The 23,203-nt window shown below is 40.0% G+C and overlaps 2 protein-coding genes across 2 annotated transcripts in view; one reads left to right on the forward strand and one right to left on the reverse strand.

Annotated features, from left to right (window-relative positions):
- LOC311007695 (uncharacterized protein) overlaps positions 1-199 on the forward strand; it is an 85,213-nt gene extending 85,014 nt beyond the window's left edge. The window contains exon 9 of the mRNA XM_084000970.1: positions 185-199. The gene's annotated coding sequence lies outside the window, so the exon portion shown is untranslated. The remainder of the gene's footprint in view (positions 1-184) is intronic.
- The window catches only part of myt1la (myelin transcription factor 1-like, a), a gene marked incomplete at both ends in the record, with an annotated part of 70,907 nt that extends 58,087 nt beyond the window's left edge, over positions 1-12,820 (reverse strand). The window contains 3 exons of the mRNA XM_084000956.1: positions 4,712-4,774; positions 11,481-11,514; positions 12,766-12,820. Of these exons, the coding sequence (XP_083857082.1) occupies positions 4,712-4,774; positions 11,481-11,514; positions 12,766-12,820 (152 nt within the window). The remainder of the gene's footprint in view (positions 1-4,711; positions 4,775-11,480; positions 11,515-12,765) is intronic.
- Positions 12,821-23,203: the final 10,383 nt, after the last annotated feature.

Below are 23,203 nucleotides of genomic sequence, written 5' to 3' on the forward strand. Positions count from 1 at the left end.
CAGCAGCAGCAGCAGAGTGGATTCAGTCTGAAGCTTCACCACCATCGGGTTTTTTAAAAAATCTGATAGTGGAGCAAGTTTTTCTTTCTTATTACAAACACAAAAAACTTGTTTTCACTGGCAGATTTTTTTTATTTCAAGCAAGAATTAGTTTAAAACAAATGACAATTATCTAAAAAATAAGGCTTTTTCCTTATTTTCTTCCTTGTTTTAAATCCATGTGTATCGTCTACCATAGGACCACAATGGAAACAAGCCATTGGGCTTTATTGTGTTTTTTATCCCTTTGAACACTTGTCTAATGTTGTTCAATAAAGTTTTCAATCAATCAGTCAAACAAATTTAAAGTGGAAAGAGATTAGTTTTGACTAGAAATTAGACATTTTGAATATTCTTGGAAAGATTTGGAGTTTTTGCAGTGTAGCTACTGTTCTTGTTTCATTTCTGTTTTTGTAATCTTATGGTGCAAATAAATAAAACTAAAAAACTAAAACTACAACAGAATTCTTGTGCCAAAGATGCAGCGAGTGTAAAAACCTGAACCTGAACGCAGCAGCAGCAGCAGCAGCAGAGTGGATTCAGTCTGGAGCTTCACCACCATTTGCAGGTTTATGAGCCTCAATTTTTCTATGATATGAATGAAAAAGTTCAGCTGGGAAATCACGGCCATGATCTTCAAAGTCAGGCTCCTAAAACTGGATGATGTGTGATAAAAAAATATTACCGAGAAGAACTAGTGGAGACGTCGTCGGGGCAGCGAATAGAAGTAAAAAAGAGGGTTTTTAAATCAAATCAAAATCGAATCCTTATTCCTAAAAAGACCAAAGTGTGAAGTAGTGAAGTATATTCCAGAGCTTTTATTCTGGCGGGGCTTGACGCTGAGTTTTCCCGCTGCAGCTCTGTGCCCTTCGCAGCAACATCCGCCTGCTCTGCCAGCGATTCGCCATCCTGCCCTTCTCATTATCTCCCCCGTTACCTCGGGCGTCAAACCACCGCTGTCCTGAGCCGTGCAACCTCTACTCTACACGCCACGCAATGCAGCCAGCCTCCCACACACACACACACACACACACACACACACACACACACACACACACACACACACACACACACACACACACACTGAAACAATACCGTAGAGACGCTCCAGAATAACCTCCAAACATCTCAGCCAGGGCTTTGATTTCATAATGGATGTTTAAATCTGTTTTTCTCCCTAAATAATGAAACTACTTTCTAGTTTCCTCCTCCACAGCTTCACGTCTTCCTTTTTTTCCTTTTCTTTTCTGTTTTTTTCTTTTATTTGAGTGAAATCGTGCAGCTTCAGCTTCAGCTTCTGTTTCTGTTTCTGCTTCAGCTTCACTTGTGTCGTCTGGTTTGATCTGTGTTTCACCTGTTTTATAAAAAGCGTGGGAGTGTGGGCTGCTGCTGCTCATTAAGCTGCTGGGGCGAATGTAGAGATGTTAACGGCTGCATCACACTACTACAGCCTGGATGAACATGTCTATATATTCTGAACATGTTCATACTAAGCAAAAAAAAGGAGACCGCACACATCAGCTCCCAATTATGTGCAGATTTATTTAGCACATCAGTAGTAGTAACGTTTCGAGCTCATAGCTCTTCATCAGACTGAGGCCAGCACCTATTGAACTGGATGTGCGCGACCGTCTACTCTTTGAACATGTTCATACTCTAATATTCAAATAAAAACAAGTAGCCTACTTAAATCACTGAACGCCTTAATCTACACTACAAAATAAAAAATGTTAGCTGTAGCTGTAATAGCTGTAATTTTCAGGGCAGCTCAGTCTGAACTGAGTTTGTTATTCCTTAAACACCTGACACCTGTATGACATTTACACGGGGAAAAGTAAAACAGACGTCTGTTTTAGGACGAAACTAATAATACAGTATAAATATAGTACTTACACCAGTCTGCACTAATCTATGCTACGTTCAAGACAACTCGTTCAAGAAAAAAAATGGTAAAACATCGATTAAAATGCATTTTAAATGCCAAAATACATTAAAACCTTATGAAATATACAATATTTACTAACGGTTACAGATTACCTATGATGTTGTTGAACACAGTAAATTCATGTTGTTATTTCTCTTTGATTTGAAATGATCTGTTTCATTATTCTAAAATGCTTCATGTTTTTTAAAATAGTTTTTGTGCCCTTTGTCATGTTTTAAAGGGACAACAAGGAGTTTTTTTTTGGTTATAAAAGAGTCTCATATTAATGTGGATGACTCTACGTTACCACTTGTTAATGGATCAATTTTCTATAAACATATCGTTTTGTCTTTATAGTTATTTTGTTATTATTATTTAGTGGTCGACTCGTCCAGCGTTTCCTACTTTCAGTTTCCTGGACGCTGCCCGGTGGGTCATGAGAATAACGCCGCCGGATCGCTAGTTGGCATCATTTATGGTCGGAACTACGACGGTATCTGATCGTCTTCCAACCTCCGACTTTCATTCTTGATCAATGAAAACATTCTTGGCAAATGTTTTCTCTTTCGTCCGTCTTGCACTGTGCGCGCTGAGGCTCATGGGAAATGTAGTGAAAACACTTCACTTTCCGAAACTCCTCGTTGTCCCTTTGATGTCTTAGCTACATGAAGCACTTTGAATGCAAAAATGCAGGTTTTTGTTATTGTGGCGTGGTGCGTCTTCTCAAACACTTTGAAGTCGGAAAGGAGGAGTTTTCAACCTGGAGACTCGTCTCAAACGCAGCGTTAGGTTGAACAACTGTTTTCATCACAGCAGATCGTTACTCCTGTTCCTCGCTGGGTGGAAGAGACGACATCTGCTTCGTTGTGTAAATCAATGCAGCCAAACTTACAAACCTAACAAGAGCAGGAGGATGTTATTATTGAAAGAAAGTTTTTTTCGAATAAAAGAATAATAAAGATAATCTGTGATTTATCCGCTGCTTTCTCAGAAAAACTGTAGATTATTCCTTGAAATGGTCAACGTAGTCCTCATTGCTCTGTTCTAGAAATGACCATCTCTCATTTGGACCATCCATGTCATTACCACGGTTACGTTCTTGTATTTAATGTCTATTTTTCAATGTTTTATTGCCACTAATAATCGATACCAGCATCAGTATCAGTATCAGTAAAACTTTGGTTTTTCCTCGGTGTCGTATTGAAACTCTCTGGACTCTCTATATTGGGACCTTCACAGAGATCTGGACGGACCGACCGGTCGCCACCAACGCCACCAACGCCACCACAGACCTTCAGACTTCACAGCTCCTCGCTCCCTCGGCCTGATTGCTTTTCTCTCTGCCGCGCTGTGACGGGGGGGCGCTGGGGGGGAATCGAACAGGTCTGACACCGTGACGTGAGCTCATTTCTTGTCGCCACAGTTTCGGTTTCTGCAGCTGCTGAGTGAGACGTTTGAAGCCCACGGGCGCCGATTCATCTTCCCCGACCAGAAACATCCTCGTCTGCTGCACATCCCTCAGTATTCACATTTATTTCTCCCAAAAATGTACTTTTCATTTTGTTTTAATTCAATTTTAATGATATAATAATAAAAATAATAATAATTTCCTTAATTTCACTTTGTCAATTCATTATTTTTGCAGATAAATTGATTCACGTGTATCAATGGGCGACTGTGAAGCTGCAGTCAGACAGGAAATGAAATGAAATCCAGACTCTGGAAGATTAAAAGTCGTCACTGAATTTATCGTCTGAGAACGACGTCGCTGAACGAAGCAGAAATTGAAACTTGACGAGTTGAAATTGGCCGGAAACATTTTAAATTAAATGGATTTGTGCAGATTTTAATGGAAATTTTGGAAAATTCAAATCAACCTGTTAAAAAAAAAACTTTCAAAATAAAAGCTGTGGAGGCTTTAATGGCTAAAATCAGAAACCTAACAGTTTGATTTACTGTTTTTTTTTTAGACAGAAAAGGTGAATAGTTTCTTTTCCTACTATAGTCATCATTAGATCACACGTACACATTTACGCTCTCATGTATACAATCATTTTACATTTATACATGCTCATAATTATATTTTGACTCTTATAATAAGGCACTTGTATTGCTTTCTTTAGTTGTTGTTGTTGTTGAATTGTTTTTGAATCTTTGCGTATTTTTCAGGGAGGTGTTTTGTATATAAGCCCATATCGGGTTTTAAACCTTTACACTGCAAAAACTCAAAATCTTACCAAGAACATTTGTCTTATTTCTAGTCAAAACAAATCTCATTATACTTAAAATAAGTATATTTATACAGTACATATACATACATAGTTATATATGTAAAAAAAAAGTAGCTTGTTTTTAGACACTTTTTACTTATTTCAAGGCTATTTTCACTTGAAATAAGTAGAAAAATCATAGTAAGAAAGAAAAACTTGCTCCACTATCAGATTTTTCTACTTATTTAAAGTGAGAATTAGTTTGAAACAAGTGAAAATGATCTAAAAACAAGTTAATTTTTAGGTGATGAGTCTTATTTTAAGTGGAAAGAGATTAGTTTTGACTAGAAATGAGACATTTTAACAAGATATATGACAAATATTATTGGAAAGATTTTGAGTTTTTGCAGTGTACTGTTCTTGTTTCATTTCTGTGTTTGTAATTTTATGGTGCAAATGAATAAAAAAAACAAAAAACAAACTAAAACCAAAGACAGAACTGGGGAACATCAACGAGAATCAAACTCGGGACTCGTACCTGCGGTGTCTGGCGTACTTCCCGCTGACGTGACCGCTGCCATCACAGCCCGGAGTGGGACAGCTGAGGAGGAAACACACACACACACACACACACACATGGTGAGAACACACACATCAACACAACAGTGCCTTGGTGCTACAGAGGAGGGGGAGGGGGAGGGGGGGAGGGGGGGTGAGACTCCTCTGGGCTGGAACTTAACATCACATGAGGAGCAGCCGCCTGGACGGATTAAACACTTAACGATGATTAATTCTTTCTACAGCTGCAACGATTCATTTATTGATCCATCAAGTCGTGTTTCAAACCAAAAAGTGTCACAGCGGCTGAAAGAGGAAAAAAAAAGTAAAGAAAAGAAAAGTTTTAGACTGAAGGACGAAACAAGAGGAAGAAAGAGAAACTTTATGTTAAAGGGATAGTTCAACATTTTGTCAGATTGTTCCCATTGCCATAATCCCTATAGTCATAGCAGTAGGTTCGTAGGCTCATGGGATTTCTTGGTTTCCCTCATCAAACTCATCAAATACACAATCCAACAACTCCACAATGCTCTGGTGGACAAGTTGTGACCTGCACATTCACCACGCTATGAGATAATAACACAACGTTACCACACAGAGTTGTATTAGAGGGAAATACAGAGACTGTTGATGAAAAACTGTCCCTGAAGGCAACACGCATCAGCGGTTTTGCATGAATTTCCCTCTAAAACAACTCTGTGTGGTAACGTTGTGTTATTATCTCATAGCGTGGTGAATGTGCAGCTCACAACTTGTCCACCAGAGCGTTGTGGAGTTTTTGGATTGTGTATTTGATGAGTTTGATGAGGGAAACTAAAGGTAAAAAAAGGGAAATTAAAGGTAACAAACCTACTGCTATGACTATAGGGATTATGGCAATGGGCCAATTTGACAAAATGTTGAACTATCCCTTTAAAAAAAGACTTTAATAAATAAAATGTCAGACTGATGGAGCTGTGATTCGTTTCATTTAACATTTGTTGCTTGTTGTTTTGTGTCGTGGCTGCAGCTGCTCTGAGTCACTGCTGCAGCTCTCTGGGACTCACACACACACACACACACACACACACACACACACACACCCGTCCGTGACCTCTGACCCCGCCGCTCGCCGCTGCAGAGCTCCACCCACCCTCCTCCTCCCTCCATCACCTGATTTACACAGCGAACGACTCAGAGCAGCTAAAACCAGAGAGAGGTGAAGACTGAACATCACGAGTGCAAAGAGGCAGAGGAGGAAGAGGAGGAGGAAGGAGAGAGAGAAGAGAAGGAAGGATGAAGAAAGAAAGAATGAGAGCAAGGAAGAGATAAGGAAGGAGGAGAGAGAGAAGAGAAGTGGGAAACTGAGGTGGAAGAAGAGGAGGAGGAGGAGGAAGGAGAGAGAGAGAGAGAGAGAGAGAGAGGAGCAGAGAGGGGGCAAGAAGAGAAGGAACAGGATGAAGAAAGAAAGAATGAGGGAAAGAAGAGATGAAGAAGGAAGAGAGAGAGAGATGGAAAGCTGAGGATGAAGAGGAAAGAGAGAGAGAGAGGAGGAGGAAGAAGTCAAGAAGATGAGGAGAGAGAGGAGAAGTAGGAAACTGAGGAGGAAGAAGAGGAGGAGGAGAGAGAGGAACAAACAGGATGAAGAAAGAAGAGATGAAGGAGGAGATAGAGAGAGGTGGAAAGCTAAGGAGGAAGAGGAAAGAGAGAAGGAGGAGGAGGAAGTCACGAAGAGAAGGAAGGAGGAGAGAGAGAAGAGAAGTAGCTAACTGAGGAGGAAGAGGGGGCAAGAAGAGATGGAAGAGGATGATGAAAGAAAGAAAGAATGAGAACAAGGAAGAGAGGAGAGAGAGGAGGAAGGAGAGAGAAGAAGGAAGAGGATGAAGAAAGAAAGGATGAGAGCAAGGAAAAGATGAGGAAGGAGGAGAGAGAGGAGAAGTGGGAAGCTGAGGAGGAAGAGGAGGATGGAGGTATAGCAGAGAGAAGATGAAGAAGAGGAGGAGGAGGAGTAAACGAGGAGTTGAGTGTCTCAAGGTGAGGAGTCTCATCAGTCAGAGCAGAGCAGAGTGTTGCCTTATTGATCCAAGCAGTGTGTGTGTGTGTGTGTGTGTGTGTGTGTGTGTGTGTGTGTTCACTCCACCTATACAAAGTCAAACACACTTTGCAAAAAAATAAAAATCCCCACAATGCATCAGTTCGGCCTCAATCCTCACATCGTCTCTTTTATGTTTAAATAAAGTTTTTATTATTATTATTAATGGGCTGCACCTGAGGCAAATTCATGTAAAACCACTGATGCACGTTGCCTTCAGGGACAGTTTTTCATCAACAGTCTCTGTATTTCCCTCTAAAACAACTCTGTGTGGTAACGTTGTGTTATTATCTCATAGTGTGGTGAATGTGCAGCTCACAACTTGTCCACCAGAGCGTTGTGGAGTTGTTGGATTGTGTATTTGATGAGTTTGATGAGGGAAACCAAGAAATCCCATAATGAGCCTCCGTAGCGTAGCTCTGAGCAGCTCACGGCTCTGCTCCGCCGTTCTAAAAACAGCTTGCACCGACAATTAAAGGTAACGAACCTACTGCTATGACTATAGGGATTATGGCAATGGGCCAATTTGACAAAATGTTGAACTATCCCTTTAAGATAAAACAGTTAGATGCCTAGCTGCCTCTGTATCTTTTGTTTCTCTCTTCTCCTGTTAATCACTTTCTTCTTGGCGCCTCCTCTTTCCTTCTTCGTCTTCGTCTTCAGTGTGACTCACAGCGTTGAGGTGGGAGTGTTGACTTCAACTTCTACTTCAACATTTACATGAACATGAACATGAACACGAACACGAACATCCCTCTGCTCCTTGAGCTCAGAAACATCCAGCACAGAGGGATCTGGATCTAGATCTGGACTCAACTGTGGAGCTCAGGTTCACTAATTTTAATTCTTGTTCATAAACTCATTTTTTATCTATTCTATACTCTTTTTATTTTGTCAGGCTTTTATTTTGTAATTTCTTTCCGTTTTAAACATCACAGGCCAGAGGATTTTACTGGCACTTCTATTGTACACTGCAAAAACTGAAAAACCTTTCCAAGAATATTTGTCTTATTTCTTGTCAAAATGTCTCATTTCTAGTCAAAACTAAACTCTTTTCACTTAAAATAAGACTCCTCACCTAAAAAATGAACTTGTTTTTAGATCATTTTCATTTGTTTCAAACAAATTTTCACTTGAAATAAGTAGAAAAATCTGCCAGTGAAAGCAAGTTTTTTGTGCTTGTAATAAGAAAGAAAAACTTGCTCCACTGTCAGATTTTTCTACTTATTTCAAGTGAAAATCTGCTTGAAAGAAGTAAAAAGTGTCTAAAAACAAGCTGCTTTTTAAATGTGATGAGTCTTATTTTAAGTAGAATGAGATTTGTTTCGATTTTTCACTAGAAATAAGACAAATAATCTTGGTACGAGTTTTTGCAGTGTAGTTCTCATTGGATGGGTCGTTTATGCATATTTATCGGTACTGTCCTTTGAGACTTTTTTTTTTTTTTTTAAACAATAAATGAAGTTTATTATCATTATTTTAATATTCTAATCTAACAAGTGGAAGTTTTGCCTCCAGGAGTAAAGGTCAGGAGGTCAGAGGAGACGTCAGACTAGAACTAGATGATCTGAGATCAGCTCGTTATCTCCTCCTCGTTAAGTCGCTGCTCGTCAACCTGAGGTGTGATGCAGCACAAACTGCAGCGCCGCCGCCTCTCCCTGCTGCTGCTGCTGCTGCTGCTGCTGCTGACAGATGTGATGTGTTCACTTTGCAATTTAAATCAAGTCACGGAAGAATTTTAACATCAGAGCCGCCACATGTTTTTTCTTTTTTTCTTTTCCCCCCCAATTCTGTCACATCATCATCATCGCACCACAATGACAAATTAATTTGTACGTGTTCATCCCTGCAGTATTAGTCAGATTAGTGCGTGACTGTGATCAAATAAATAAAAACAGTGGTGACGTACTTCTCAGTATTTACACTGTGACTCACTCCCCGTCGTCACCGCTGTCTGTCTGCATCGCCACATTTACATTCAGCCTGAGCAGGCGAGGAGTTTCCCGCTCCTCCGCTCTCAGGACACGGCGTGTTTACAGTCCAACGCACTGACCCGGATCAGACCGGCTGCAACTCTAATCTGCTGCTCACACCAATATTTGTCAGTTTCACTAAATGAGATTAAGTGAAGCAGAAACACACAGACACACACACACACACACATACAGGTAGCAGTGGTGTTGTTCTACTCATGCCACAGACTGTTGTAGCTACGTCATTAAAGGGACACACCAATTTTTTTTTCGTGTTTTGCCTCACTCCCGAGTTCATGACCAGCAGATAGACACCATCCTTTCGACTGTGCGTGCAGTAACAACAGAGATAGAGGCGTATCGCCCATAATTAGCTTAGCTCAAACACTGGAAGTGTATGGGTAGTGTTAGCCTGCTTCCTACCTAAAGTCGCTAATTAGCTTAGCTCAAACACTGGAAGTGTATAGGTAGTGTTAGCCTGCTTCCTACCTAAAGTCGCTAATTAGCTTAGCTCAAACACTGGAAGTGTATGGGTAGTGTTAGCCTGCCTCCACCTAAAGTCATCAGAGAAACTCTTCAGCAACTCTAAACGGAAACCGGCGGGCCGATCTTGGTCTCAGAGCTGACAAAACTCTCCGGTAAGGCATCTTGAGCGGTCAAATGCCGCTAACGGGACGAGATCGGTCAAAACGGAGGGTTGAAGCAAAGACGCTTTATTTTGGTTCAAGCTAGCTACATCGAGGGTAGGTTAGCTTCCTATTTCAAAGTAAAAGCACAAATTCTATCGTCATGGTTTTCTGTATGTAAAGGGCAACGGGTGTTTTATTTTGTGAAAGTAACCGGAAGTGCGTTGGTCACAACGGCTAGCTTGAGTAGCACCGAATTCGTCTGATCAAAATTGTAAACAGCTGGTATTTAGACAAATTAACGACACACTGCTGATCTAAATGGCTACTTAATCTCACCTAAACATGTTTGAAATGTGGATAAAGTGATATATTTACAGAGTTTAGAGCTAAAATTAAATCAGCTTCTGACTGCTGGTTTCGGCTCGGGTAGGAGGCGACTTTAGATGGAGGCAGGCTAACACTACCTATACACTTCCAGTGTTTGAGCTAAGCTAATTAGCGACTTTAGATGGAGGCAGGCTAACACTACACTTCCAGTGTTTGAGCTAAGCTAATTAGCGACTAGGTAGGAGGCAGGCTAACACTACCTATACACTTCCAGCGTTTGAGCTAAGCTAATTACGGGCGATACGGCTCTATCTCCCTTGTTACTGCACACACAGTCGAAAGGATGGTGTCTATCTGCTGGTCATGGACTCGGGAGTGAGGCAAGACACGAACATTTTGTCGACCCTCTGCAGCGTCGCACAGTTAAAACATTCATCTGTTTTCTGCTGCTATCGTGATCTATCTAGTTTCTCACACATGAACACATCTGTTGGTTGTCATGGCGCTGTACATTTATCCTTCATCCTCAGCACCGTTACTGGACTGAATCTTTATCTGCATCTCAAGTTTATTTGTCATTCCTGCTGTATTTATACATCGATCTATTACTCATCTCTGTATTTATATATTTATTCATATGCTATGATATTTTTATTGGCTGCCACAGGGGTCTTGTATGTATATATGTACGGTATATCCATATATTCTTTATTATCAGACTCATCTTCTCTGTGCATAATTTCCATCTGCATTTTCAGATCTATTTATGTGCAGCAATATTTACACATCTATTATTCATCTGCTGTGTATCTACATATTCACCTGCAGCAATATTTACTCATCTGCTGCTTACTGGTTTATAGATCCTACTGTATATGTATCCTATAGTCTATTCTTGCTTTATGACAAATGAGGTTTTGACAAATAAAGTTTCTTAAATTTGAATATGAACTCACTGTTCTCAGTTCGCAGAGTTTGAACCATGTAGGTTTAGTCCTGGTTACAGCAGCTTTGCTCTCTTTTTTTTTTTTTTTGGTTAAATCATTGTCTTTTTATCTGATATGATTTCAACTTGTTTTAATTATTTATTATTTTTAGTACAGCACTGCGACAAGCTGGTGAGAAACTGTACTTTTATTTTAAGCCTATGTATGAACATACATTTGTGAGAAATGACAATAAAGTGTCTTGAGTCTTGGGTCTCTTTGAATAAAAGCCCATAAATAACTGTAAAAACACAGAATTCATTGTTTCCTTGGAGAAAAACCACGGCTTCAAACTTGATCTAAGAGATTTTTCTCATAACAGCAAACTGAAGTTAAATTGACTCCTTACACTCTAATTGTCTCTGTAATTATATCTGAATATGACAAATATATCTTTAAACCAAGATTAATTAACTAATAATGAAGAGAAATAATTCAACACGATCATATCATCTACAGAAATGTCAGAGCTGCAGGAGCGTCTGTTGACATGTTTAATGTACGACTTTAACTTGACAGATTATTTCTATGTTTTATTCTCTGGATCTGAATACGACATTTAACAACTATTATCAAGTTTTGTTTTGTTTTTTTGTCGCTTAATAATGTGATTTAATATGTGATACGTACGAGTCCAGACTGAAGGAGACACATAATAAAATACCAATCACAGTCACAGTGACCATGCAGCTGCAGCGTGATGCTTCAATATTATAACAATAACATTTCAATATGATGATGAATTGACTTTGGTTTAACTCACCTGAACAACTCCTGTGTTACAGCTTCCACAGCAGCTACACAGAGAAAAAAAAAACAGAACAAGAAGATTAAATGTTATAATAACTTCAGTCCTCGGCCAACAAATTATTAATACATGCACAGTGTGTGTGTGTGTGTGGGCTTCAGATAATATTTATTTATTTATATCTGATGTCTATATCGACTGATCGATTTGAATTTAGCAGAGCTGCAGGGACTGAAATTAAATTATGTTAAAAGAATAAAAGTATTTAAGTATTTTTCAACAGATTCACAACCACCCCGTTGTTTAAATCCCTGAGCATTCTTCTCATTTTGCTGTAAATATTTTTCAAATATGTATATTTCTGTGAAATCAATTAATTCACAAGTTACTTCAAATTTGTTTTCATTCTGTATTTCAGTTCAATTCCCAAATGTATCAGTTCAACTCAAGGCCGGCAAATAATCCTCATTTCCAGCTCTTTCAGGTCTATTTTCAGTCAGTTCTCAATTAGATCCAGAAGTCATCTCTTTTGGAAAATGTTACCAATCCACAATAGAAACAGCACAAGTATAAATTAGCCTCTTCATACAGAGAGGAGAAGAGCCTGGTTACTATTAACTCCAAATTTTGTCTTTGTCTGCATTCTGGTTCCACCAAATTCACCAAAGTAAAAGTGTTCATCAACATAAAACTTATAAAAAATAGACAATAACTTGTAATACAATTAAATACAATGAAAGAAAAAGGTTAACTTAATGGCTCAGGGATTTTCTTGTAAATTATATTCCTTAAATTAAAAAGTTTCACCTCATTTTATCAGCTTGGTGCTTTTATTTTGAAGCCCTTGTACTCGCTGCTTACCAAAACAGCGAGTAAACGGCCCCAGACTAAGTATAAACTCTTTCAGGAAGCAAATAATTCATTTTTTATTGGCCCAGTTGAGAACCTGCTTCCTCTACATCACTACATAACTTTTAGATGACTTTTCTTAACTGTTTTATGATGCTTTTCACATTATTGTACATTTATGTTGAATGTTTGTCTCTGGGAGGACAACTTTTTTGTTTCTCCTGCACATTTGTGATATTTTGTATCAATTCTATATATTGTATGTTTTTTGTTGTACTCTTTTATTGTGCTGTTTTATGTGCTGATAAATCAAATCAATCAAAGTTGTAACAGTAGCTACAAGACAGATTTGTGCGTTAGCCAGCCTAGCCAAGGTGTGTTAGCCTGTTGTAGCTCAGGAGCTTTGATTCAAAAGGTTCTAAACAAACACACAGAGACAGCGGACTCGTACCTCGAACTCCTTTGGATCGTGTTCGATGGCGTTTTTCAACCGCGCTCACCTCCATCTGCAGAGAAAACACACACACACATTAGCATCTGAGGCCTGAACGAAGAGCAGAAGGAGATAATGAGCTTTTTGTTCAGAACATCTTCACCTGCCTGTAGCTGTAGCATCATGTCATCATGTCAACTTAGCTGCTACCTTGACGGAGCCTATTTATAGCAGTGATGAATTAGCCGTCACTTAGCAACTGCTTTGAGAAACTTAATAGCCACTTATCAAGTTGCTGCTGCCTAGCGACCATTATGACAACTGTTGAGCTACACCGACATCCAACAAGCTGCCACTTTGATCGTTGTAACTACTGCACAAATTAACCTACCACATAACTATCAACCACTTTTTTTTTTACAGGGTTGAGGATTTTGGCTAAAAGCAGCCGCAAGTCCATAATTAGCCACGGCATGTAGCACCACATGACTTGAAATCATAATATTTTTCAACAATATTGTTAGTTTTTTTCCTAATCAGTTGTTAACTATCATTTATGGAGTTGAAAGTTTGAGCTTGATTATGTCAAACTCACAGTAAAAACTGTGAAATAGGCCAATATGTAAGAAAAGATGCTAACACTTTCTTCTCTTTACAGTAGCCTATGTTCTTCAAAAAGTCGTCAGTGATGAGGAACAGTGCTGAGGATGTTGGACTGAACCATTATTTTTAAAACGGGGGAATTGGTATGTTGTGACTGGGTTGAACAAAACTGGGGGACATGATACAATATTGCTATTTCATTTTTCTCAGATTTTTGTATTGTTTTGATTTAAATAGTCAAGAAATGTATTATATTAACAAAAAAAATGGTTAATTGCAATATTTATTTGTTTTAAATTCAATGAAAATGTGATTCTGGTCAGCTGGGACATACAAATGTCATCTACTCTTTACTGACCTATAAAAAAAAATTGGGGGAAAAAAGATTTCTTTCTTGTTTTTTCTGTTTAATAATCCAAAGACCCATGGATCAATCAATTAAAAAAAAAAAAAAAAGTAAATTTAGAGGTAAACCTGAGGGACGTCAAGTGCACCGAATTCAGATAATCACAGTAAAAACCAAGTAGCCATCACTTGGAAAATGCTTTGAACAACTGTACAGCTACTCAACAACCAACTTTACTAACCAACAAGTTGCCAATATTAAAAACTTAACAACTGCTTCTATTAACAACCAATGCTAACGCTCCATAGCAATGACTGAGCAACATTTTATTTAGTTTATTTAGGCTACTATGTGGCCTCACAAACAACAACACACCAGTGGTAGCTCATGACCACCTAAGAGTTAAAAAGGGCCATGCTAATGGAACAACTACATCATTTATAGTCAGATATAAAACACTGGTTTCAACAGGTTATGCACAGATTTTTAATTTAGTGAAATTACTGTTTCGTTCTTCTGGCATTTTAGCTAGCACTAATGGGGCAGCATCTTCCCACACAGGGAACTAAACAACTATTGCTATTTAACATAAATTCAAATGTGAAATAAAACTGCTGTCACATTAAAATTCATGCAAGAGGCGACTTCACAGTTAATCAGTCTGATAACAGCAGCTGTACCTGGTCGAGCTCAGTGTGGCACCACCTCAATCTGTTGCTGGTCTCAATGTGAAGAGTCTTTACACCAAACACAGTTTCAGAGGCCGTCGTCCAGAGTCATGATCTATAAAAAAACAAAACACAGCAGCAACTTCTCAGTTTTTCCCTCGTTTTCAGACTCATGTTGTGAGAATTAAAAAAAAAAAAAACCTGACGGCACGGCGGCCTGTGTTTGTCTGAAATGTATAATTGTGATGTGACATTTAACGAGACTCCACTTGAGAGACTCTTGAGCGAGATCATCTACACATTTCTACTGATATTTACAAATGTGACATTTCATTCATTCATTCATTCATTCATTCATTCATTCATTCATTCAGTCAGTCAGTCTGTCAATTATGTGTTTCTCCAGAGAGGCCTCACAGTTTCACTGCTAAATGCATTTTTTACTAACCCATAATATGACCCAGAAACGATGCATAAGAAGACTAACATGGCATTTATCACGCTCTTCTTAGGCATTCTCCTGCTGCTCTGTGAACTAGAGCAACAGTGGTTTTATTTTGAAAGGACCAGAGCGTAATAGTAATTTTTTTACAATGGGATCATCAATTAGCAGAATTTTTTATTTGTGGTAGCACAGTCCAAAAACAATCAGACATAAGCACAATACATCACACTTACTGCTCTTTTACATCCAAACGTCTTAATCAGTCTCTGTGGACTGCATTTAATTTTAGTGTGTTTAAAGCAGCCAATATCAGTTTCAATATGAACAACAGCAACAATAACAAGTTGTATTTATGAAGGAGCTTCTTCTGCACAGACACTAATGGACTGGCAGTTGGAGCACTTCAATGCTTGGATACTAAAACCATATGCTGAAATTGGTCCAGAACAGACGCTCAGTGGTTTGAGACATTGGACACATTGGTCAATTAATCAATTTAGTCGATTGTTGTTGTTAAATAGTCAATTATTGATCATATGTCTTGTCAGAATGGCTAATGCTGAACGTCTCGTGAATCTTAATTGAAATTTTCAGGTTTTTCTAAACGGTTTAAAGACATCCGGTTGAACTTTTTCTAACATCAGATTAAAAAAAAAAACAATAGAGAAGAGCAACAGATTAATGCAGAATATTAATAATTATCATTTTGAGCCCTGTGGCGTTAAAAATCACCACATATATATTGTGCATTCACCGTTCGCCATTTAATCCAGGGTGTCAAACTATATTAACCATAGTTGTTCCACAGTTACATGAATAAAAGAGTGTTAAAATTAAGTAGTGAACATGGATCATAATTCAATATTCTTCATTTAAAGACGTGATAATTAGAGAGAAAAAAAACGTCCAAAATCGCAGTTTACAGCTCATTACTGTGGATCAATTAATTATGAAGCTGTAAATGAAGTTCCACTGTGAGTACTTAGATAATAATAAAACAGTACAGTACAGTCAACTACAGTAAATTAATCTAGATTGTTGTTGTGATTTTTTTTTTTTAGGAAATATGATGCAAAGTTAAGAAAAAAAGAAAAGAAGAAAATTGGCAACCAAACAAAACTTTTCTGTTTCAAGACTGTAAATAAGGGGAAACTTTTCATTTTTGCGCTGAAACAATCAGAATCAAAGTGGATGAGCTGTGGAGAGCTGAGAGCGTTTCAACACGACGAGCTGCAACATGAAAGCCGACGGAGTAAAAGACAAACAGAGCAACAAGAGTTTGATGATGAAGATGTGAACGCAGCAGCTCAGTGAGCTCGTCTTCTCTTCTCTTCTCTCCTCCGCCGCCGCCGCCGCTGATGCCGCTGCACTGCAGCTCGGGGGGGTTTGCAGCAGCAGCAGCAGCAGCAGCGTTAATATAAATGTAAATCGTGGACAGCCTCGCCTGAACTCTCTCTCAGCCGACTCCCATTATGTTTCCACAGCAGAGCAGAGCAGAGCGAGGCCGGGTGCATCTGAGGCTGCCACTCCACTGAGCGAAAAAAATCCTCCACCTCCCTGGAAACTATACGACTGAGTGGGCTGTGTGTGTGTGTTGCAGTGTGTGTGTGTGTGTGTGTGCTGCAGTGTGTGTGCAATGCATGTGTGTCCCTGTGTGTTCAGATGTCAGTGTCCTTGTTCTGCCTCTACATATGTATATGTGTGTATGTGTGTGGGTGTGTTTGTATTTCTATCTTAGTGAGGACCGTGTCCCAGCAGAGCATGTGCGACTGTGTGTGGGGACGTTTGTCCAAAGTGAGACAGTTTTGACCTCTTTTTTTTGTTTGGTTGTTTTGTTTAAAAAGGAACATTGCTGCAAAAACTCAAAATCTGTCCAAGAATATTTGTCTTATTTCTTGTCAAAATGTCTCATTTCTAGTCAAAACTAATCTCTTTTCACTTAAAATAAGACTCATCACCTAAAAATGAACTTGTTTTTAGATAATTTTCATTTGTTTCAAACTAATTTTCACTTGAAATAAGTAGAAAAATCTGCCAGTGAAATCAAGTTTTTTGTGCTTGTAACAAGAAAGAAAAACTTGCTCCACTATCAGATTTTTCTACTTATTTCAAGTGAAAATCTACTTGAAAAAGTAAAAAAGTGCCTAAAAACAAGCTACTTTTTAATGTGATGAGTCTTATTTTAAATAGGCCCCCAATGGGACTTGTTTTAACTAGAAATAAGACAAATATTCTTGGTAAGATTTTGCAGTGTGTGTAACTTCTCCTGTTATCTATTGACGAAAATCGATTATTTCATTCAAAAGTCTGTTTTTCATTAACCAGTAATCCCCCCATCAACAAACTGAAGTGTTCCTTTCAGCTCTGAATTAGCCGTTCATATCATTCATATCTCCATGGAGCGGGTAAGCTCGGTGCTGCTGCCATGTGGTGTCGCCATGTTTTTACGTTCAGTGGCAGCGTGACGGTAGGAAACCACGGAAACTCAGCGGAGACACCGGAGCTGTCGGCTCAGGTGGAGGTGGCGTCTGTGAAAAGTCGCTGCGGTAACGCAGTGAGGAGGAATGGAGCGTTACGCCGGGATTCCACTGGATGCGGAACGATTCCGAAATGGGTCCGCTACGGAACGGCTGCGTACTCCGACTCCGTCAACTCACACCGGTTCCATCCGTGATGTTGATTGTTGCGGCTCCGCCGCACAGCGGGAACACGTTATCTTGCGATAAAGCGGGTTGTAGTTTCCATAAAGTGAACCATAAAATCAAAAACAATTAATTTAATCCAGAGGAGTAGTAGAGAAACAACTTGGTGCTGACCTGACTTGATTTTACAATCACTATCTCCTTGTCCATGGTGTAAACGGGGTGAAACGATGTCTGAAAACCTCCGAGCTGCTGACTTCAGGCCGCTCGCTGCCCATTACAACGTTTTCAAGGTGTAAAGCAGGAAATATGCTCCGCTGTAAACATGGTGTATTTTATTTTGAAAATTAACCGGGTGTTTTATTTTGTATTTTGCCCGCGATTTCCTGTCATACACGACCTGCTCTGTGCTGATTGATGCGCCGTGCTCCGGCGTCCGGCAAAAATAGAAGCTCTGCGTATCTTTTGCGAGGGCTGCCGGATGCCGGTGCCGTTCCGGACCCACGACGCAGCAGACCCGGAGTCGGTGGACGCTGCCATGGTGATTATAATTAATACGTAACGGCTCCGCCGCCGTACCGGAGCGGATCTGCAGCCGTTCCGCATCCAGTGGAATTTAGGCGTTACACTGATGCTGCATTCACCTGCAGTCGGGCAGACGGCCGTCGCTAACAAACCAGATGTCATTTTAGTCACAGAAGTCCAGAGAAAGACGGTAAAACGATACCACATCACCATGACAACATATTGTCACGTGTATTGTTTTGCCTCGTGCTGACGGACCACTTGTTTACATAGAGGCTTGTTTATGCCGTTACGTGCAGCGGCTGTCGTCCGTCTGCTGTCTGCCCAATTTCAGGTGAATGCAGCATGAAAAATACGACTGAGTTGCTTGAGATCTACAACCGCAACGCTAGATGGGAGGAATTCCTACACAATGTACCTTTAAAAACCACAATTTCTGGTGGAAGAGCAGGTTTCTGGAAAGTCATCACAGCGGTAAAATGACATTTCGGGGGAATGGAGGATTTTTCTAGTTTTTTTTCAGTTCCTGTAAGATTTAAAATTTGGTTTCTGTGTCAGTTCAGACTATGTATAGAAATCTATAATAATAACATGTATGACAATAACAATATTCACTGACATTCTTCTTATTTACTTTAATCTTTTGAAAGACAAACATGCATTATTAAAAGTCAGTGTGTGTGTGTGTGTGTGTGTGTGTGTGTGTGTGTGTGTGTGTGTGTGTGTGTGTGTGTGTGTCTGTCACAGTGTCCTATATGGCTGGCTTGGCTCTGTGTGAAGAGGAGCTTCCTGCTGTTTAGTATTCAGCCCAACACTCTGCCTGTCTGGTACAATATGATGCAGAGCTCTCCTATACCGCGCCACACACACACACACACACACACGTCAGTATAGAGGCATGCGCACACATGTACACGCACCACGCACACACACATACACACATACACACACACTAATGCAGCAGCAGCAGAGCTTCACCCACTTTCCTACGGAGGTATAGAAACGTACACTGTGTACCTGTGTCATCTCCACTGTCGCTGTCGTCTATTGTGCGACTGAAGCTGCTGCTGCTGCTGCTGCTGCTGCTGCTGCTACGCCCCCCGCAGGCCACAGCGCACACTGCACCCTCACACCGACGGACACACACAACCTGATGGGTTTTTGATGGAGAAAATCGACCAAAGGAACGAACGACGACAGACTCAAGTGTCAAGTTTTCACTAGTCTAGAAACTATAACTAACTAACTAACTAACGAAACTAACAGAGCACGGAGCAAATCCTCGCTGTTGCCATGGCTACCTCTTTGATAATGCCTCGTCAAGTGGGTCTATACTGACTGAGGACGGCGGCTAAAGTAAACGGAGAAGAAGAGGTAGTTTTCATGGTGATGTCGCTGCAGTTGAACCAAGTTTTTGTTTGTGATGATAAAAAAATAGAAAGATAATGAGTTAAAATCAAAGTGACATCATGTGGAGTCGACTTCCTGTACAATGGAATTTAACATCTCGATATGAATGAATGAATGAATTTTATTTTCGAACATGTATAAAAAAAAGTATGTAACTATTTGTCCATACAAAAGAAAGAAAAAGATATGTTCTACCCAAAAATATCACATTATAATAGGCTATAATATTATTATAACATTGATTACATCATTGTTTAATATTATATTTACATCAATATTTATGTGATTGTAGAGAAAATCAATCAGACATAGATAATTTAGGGCGTGGCCTCTTTGAGTGACAGATGAGTGAGCATACAGTTGCTAGTTTGGGCAATCAGCCTTCTCTATAAAGCGTTCCCAGATGTGGAACTAACTCACTACTGACAGAAATAAAACTAACCCGAGACATTAGGATTTTTAATAAAAATGTTAAAGTCTGGCTGAAACAAAATCAGAGCTGTATGCATTTTTAATGGGTCATGACTTGGTATGATTCTAGATGTATTGTACATTTTATTAGCCTGACAAACCAGACTACATCATTAACATGTCTAGTGTGGCAACGACCGGTAGACCTCGGCTCAGTCCAGGGGGCGGGATGAAGGCTGTCTTTCAAACTGCCTCTGCACCAATAGGGTAGCGCTACGACCAATCAGAGCAAAGAGCAGGATGTCGTTAGCCTGACAAGCCAATTAAAATGTATGTCGTCATGGCGTTAAGCCCGCCCAACGACTCTCTAAACAGATAGAGCGCTGTGATTGGTCAACACAAACGGTGTTGGAGACTCAAAAAGTTCCTATGGCTCGTTTCTAGACCCACCTACGGAGCAAAGAGATTTGCTGCTGCTAGGGTGCAGATAGATTTCTAGGCTAACATTTTATTGTATTGGTATGTAATTTTGACGCCATAACTAAATTTACAAAAAAAATCGCCAACAGTGTAGTGTCCGTGGGGCAAATGCAGCATTTGTCTTTGTTATGATCCAAGCCGGCCCGGCGCTTGCTGCGTTCAATTGCACTCGGAACTCGCAAATCCGACCTCCGAACCGGACAAATGCAACAGTAAATTGTAATGTAGCAGTGTTAGGCTGCTTACAGTCACTGAATCGTCCCACTGTGGTCTGCACGTCACACCAACTATCATACATTTGTAGGAGGAAGTTGCAGTTGCTGTTGTTGCCGTTGTTGTGGTTGTGCGCGAGTAGAGCTGCCGCTTCCACTAGCGAGTTTTCTTTTTCCTTTCCCGCGATTGCACGTTCATTCAGCCTGGTGAGGGAGGAGGAGGGAGGAGGGGGGGACTAAACGAGGCTGCTCTCTCTCTCTGACAGCTGCCTGCTTGTTTATATCTGATATGCTCCGCCTGGCTCCATCTAGTGGCAGAATTAAGAATTTGGATTTGCGATAATGCTCCTTTAAGCCTAACTAGGGACGGGAGTTGGAAACTAGCATTAGCTATAGGCTAATCTCTGTATGCAGAACATCAGTCACACTGACTTGTTTGTAACAAGTGGAAGTGTCACTATGTTAACCTGCATTGTCCCTATCGAATAAACTAAATTAAATTAAATTAGTTTAGAAACCATGTGGGCGGAGTCACACAGTCTGTTTTTGTTTTAGTTTACAGTCTGTGTGTTTGTGCTTATGTGACGCTACAACACAACAATTTCAAAATAAAAGCCTTTTCACAGATGGTTTGGTTTCTGTTCATGCACAAACAATAACTTGGTTGGGTTTCAGCAGACATCGGCGGTTTTGGGTTTAAAAATGGCCCCACTTTGTTGTTCAGATTGGGAAACCTTTGTTACCATGGTTACAGTAACAACCACATGGTTAAGGGGTTAGACTATAGAAACGACTAGAAAGGCTGAAAACACGGATGCTCTGACGGGACGAACGCAGCGACTTCCTGGACACACACACGCACAAAAAAAAAAAAAAAAAAAAACAGCACAGTGTTTTGTTTTTTACCGGTTTACAAATGGGGCGTTACCATGGCAACAGCAGATTGTTTACTCCGACAAAGTGGACAAAGTCGTTCCCAAATAAATTGATGGAAAAAAAAAATACTGAACAGAAAATTTCCTCCACAACAAAACGACCCAGCAGCAACACAAGGACACACAAACACTCACGGGCAAATGTTTGTGGGACAAAACAAGTGCACACACATACTACACACATACACACACACACACACAGCAGCAGTCAGGTGAGGTGTGTGTGTGTGTGTGTGTGTGTGTGTGTGTGTTTGCGGCAGAGCCAGACAGCAGCTCAGTGTTTTATTACAGCAGAGAACTTTTATCAAACCGAACAAACAGAAACACCTGGTGTGTGATGTGACGCTGCAGCGCACAAACAAACAACACAATCCAACACACACACACACACAGACAGGGACAGGGGGAGGGAGGGAGGTGCAGTGCTGCTGCTTCAAATCTGATCTCTAACAGCCACCCAGACTTCCTCTACAGTCAGAAATCGCTGCACGAGACTCTTATTTTGAAAAGACAGAAAATCTACATAGGCTAATTAGAACTTTTCACTCTTCTAACGTCTTTAAAAAAAAAAAAAAGACAGACTGCACCTTTAATTCACTTCACACTTCACATAGAAAGTCCTCTGCAGCAGCTCAGCCTGGTGTGAACCTCCCTCTGCACCCCGCCTCCTCCTCCTTCTTCTTCCTCCTCTCTACCTCCCTGTACATCAGCCCCTCTACTTGTGGTTTCCATGGAGACTGGACTGATCGGGTGATTAGCCACATCAATTAACCTCTGACCAATCAGAGGCGGCGCTCGAACGGCGGCGGCAGCAGCAGCAGCAGCAGCAGCAACTATCTGTGATCTGCAGATACGATCACGACGGGATTCAGACGCAACAAACCCGTCACAGTGAAGTTCCAGTGGAAGTCGATGGAGGAAGAAACCGAGTCATAACGGAGGCGTAAAGGGGCGTTTACACTCGCATGTTTATGTTTCATTCATTTTTTCTTCTTTGTCTTTTGTAACTAACCCCAAATACACTGCAAAAACTCAAAATCCAAAAATATTTGTGTTATTTCTTGTCAAAATGTCTCAATTTTAGTCAAAACTAATCTCTTTCCACTTAAAATAAGACTCATCACCTAAAACTTAACTTGTTTTTAGATCATTTTCACTTGTTTCAAACAAATTTTCACTTGAAATAAGTAGAACATTTGTTTGTGCTTGTAATAAGAAAGAAAAACTTGCTCCACTATCAGATTTTTCTACTTATTTCAAGTGAAAATCTGCTTGAAAAAAGTAAAAAGTGTCTAAAAACAAGCTACTTTTTAATGTGATGAGTCTTATTTTAAGTATAATGAGATTTCTTTTGAATAGAAATTAACCAGAAATAAGACAAATATTCTTGGTAAGAAGAGGGTTTTTGCTCATAAATTTAAAGATTTTCATTTCCCATTGAATCTGGAAAACGGAAAATAGAAAAAGAACCGCTTTTTCCTATTTGCTTGAGGCAAAAGATTGCAAATAACAAATAATTTTTCCTGTTTCCACCCTCGAAATAGCTCTCGTCCTTTTATTTTTAGTGCTTTTTTTTTCAAATTTCATTTCCATCTCTGCCTCTCCTGCAGCGTTCAGTGGCCGTAATGAACCCTTGCACGCTTCATGTTCACCTTTTACACCCCGGTAACGGTTTGTAATGGGAATGTGAAGCGGCCACACAGCAGCAAAGGTTTTATTTTTTATTTTTTACATTTTTTTTCACGCCTGGACACGAATGCACGACCGCCGGGCTCGATG

The sequence above is a fragment of the Trachurus trachurus genome, assembly GCF_905171665.1.
Source record: "Trachurus trachurus genome assembly, chromosome: 24".
NCBI classification, from domain to species: domain Eukaryota; kingdom Metazoa; phylum Chordata; class Actinopteri; order Carangiformes; family Carangidae; genus Trachurus; species Trachurus trachurus.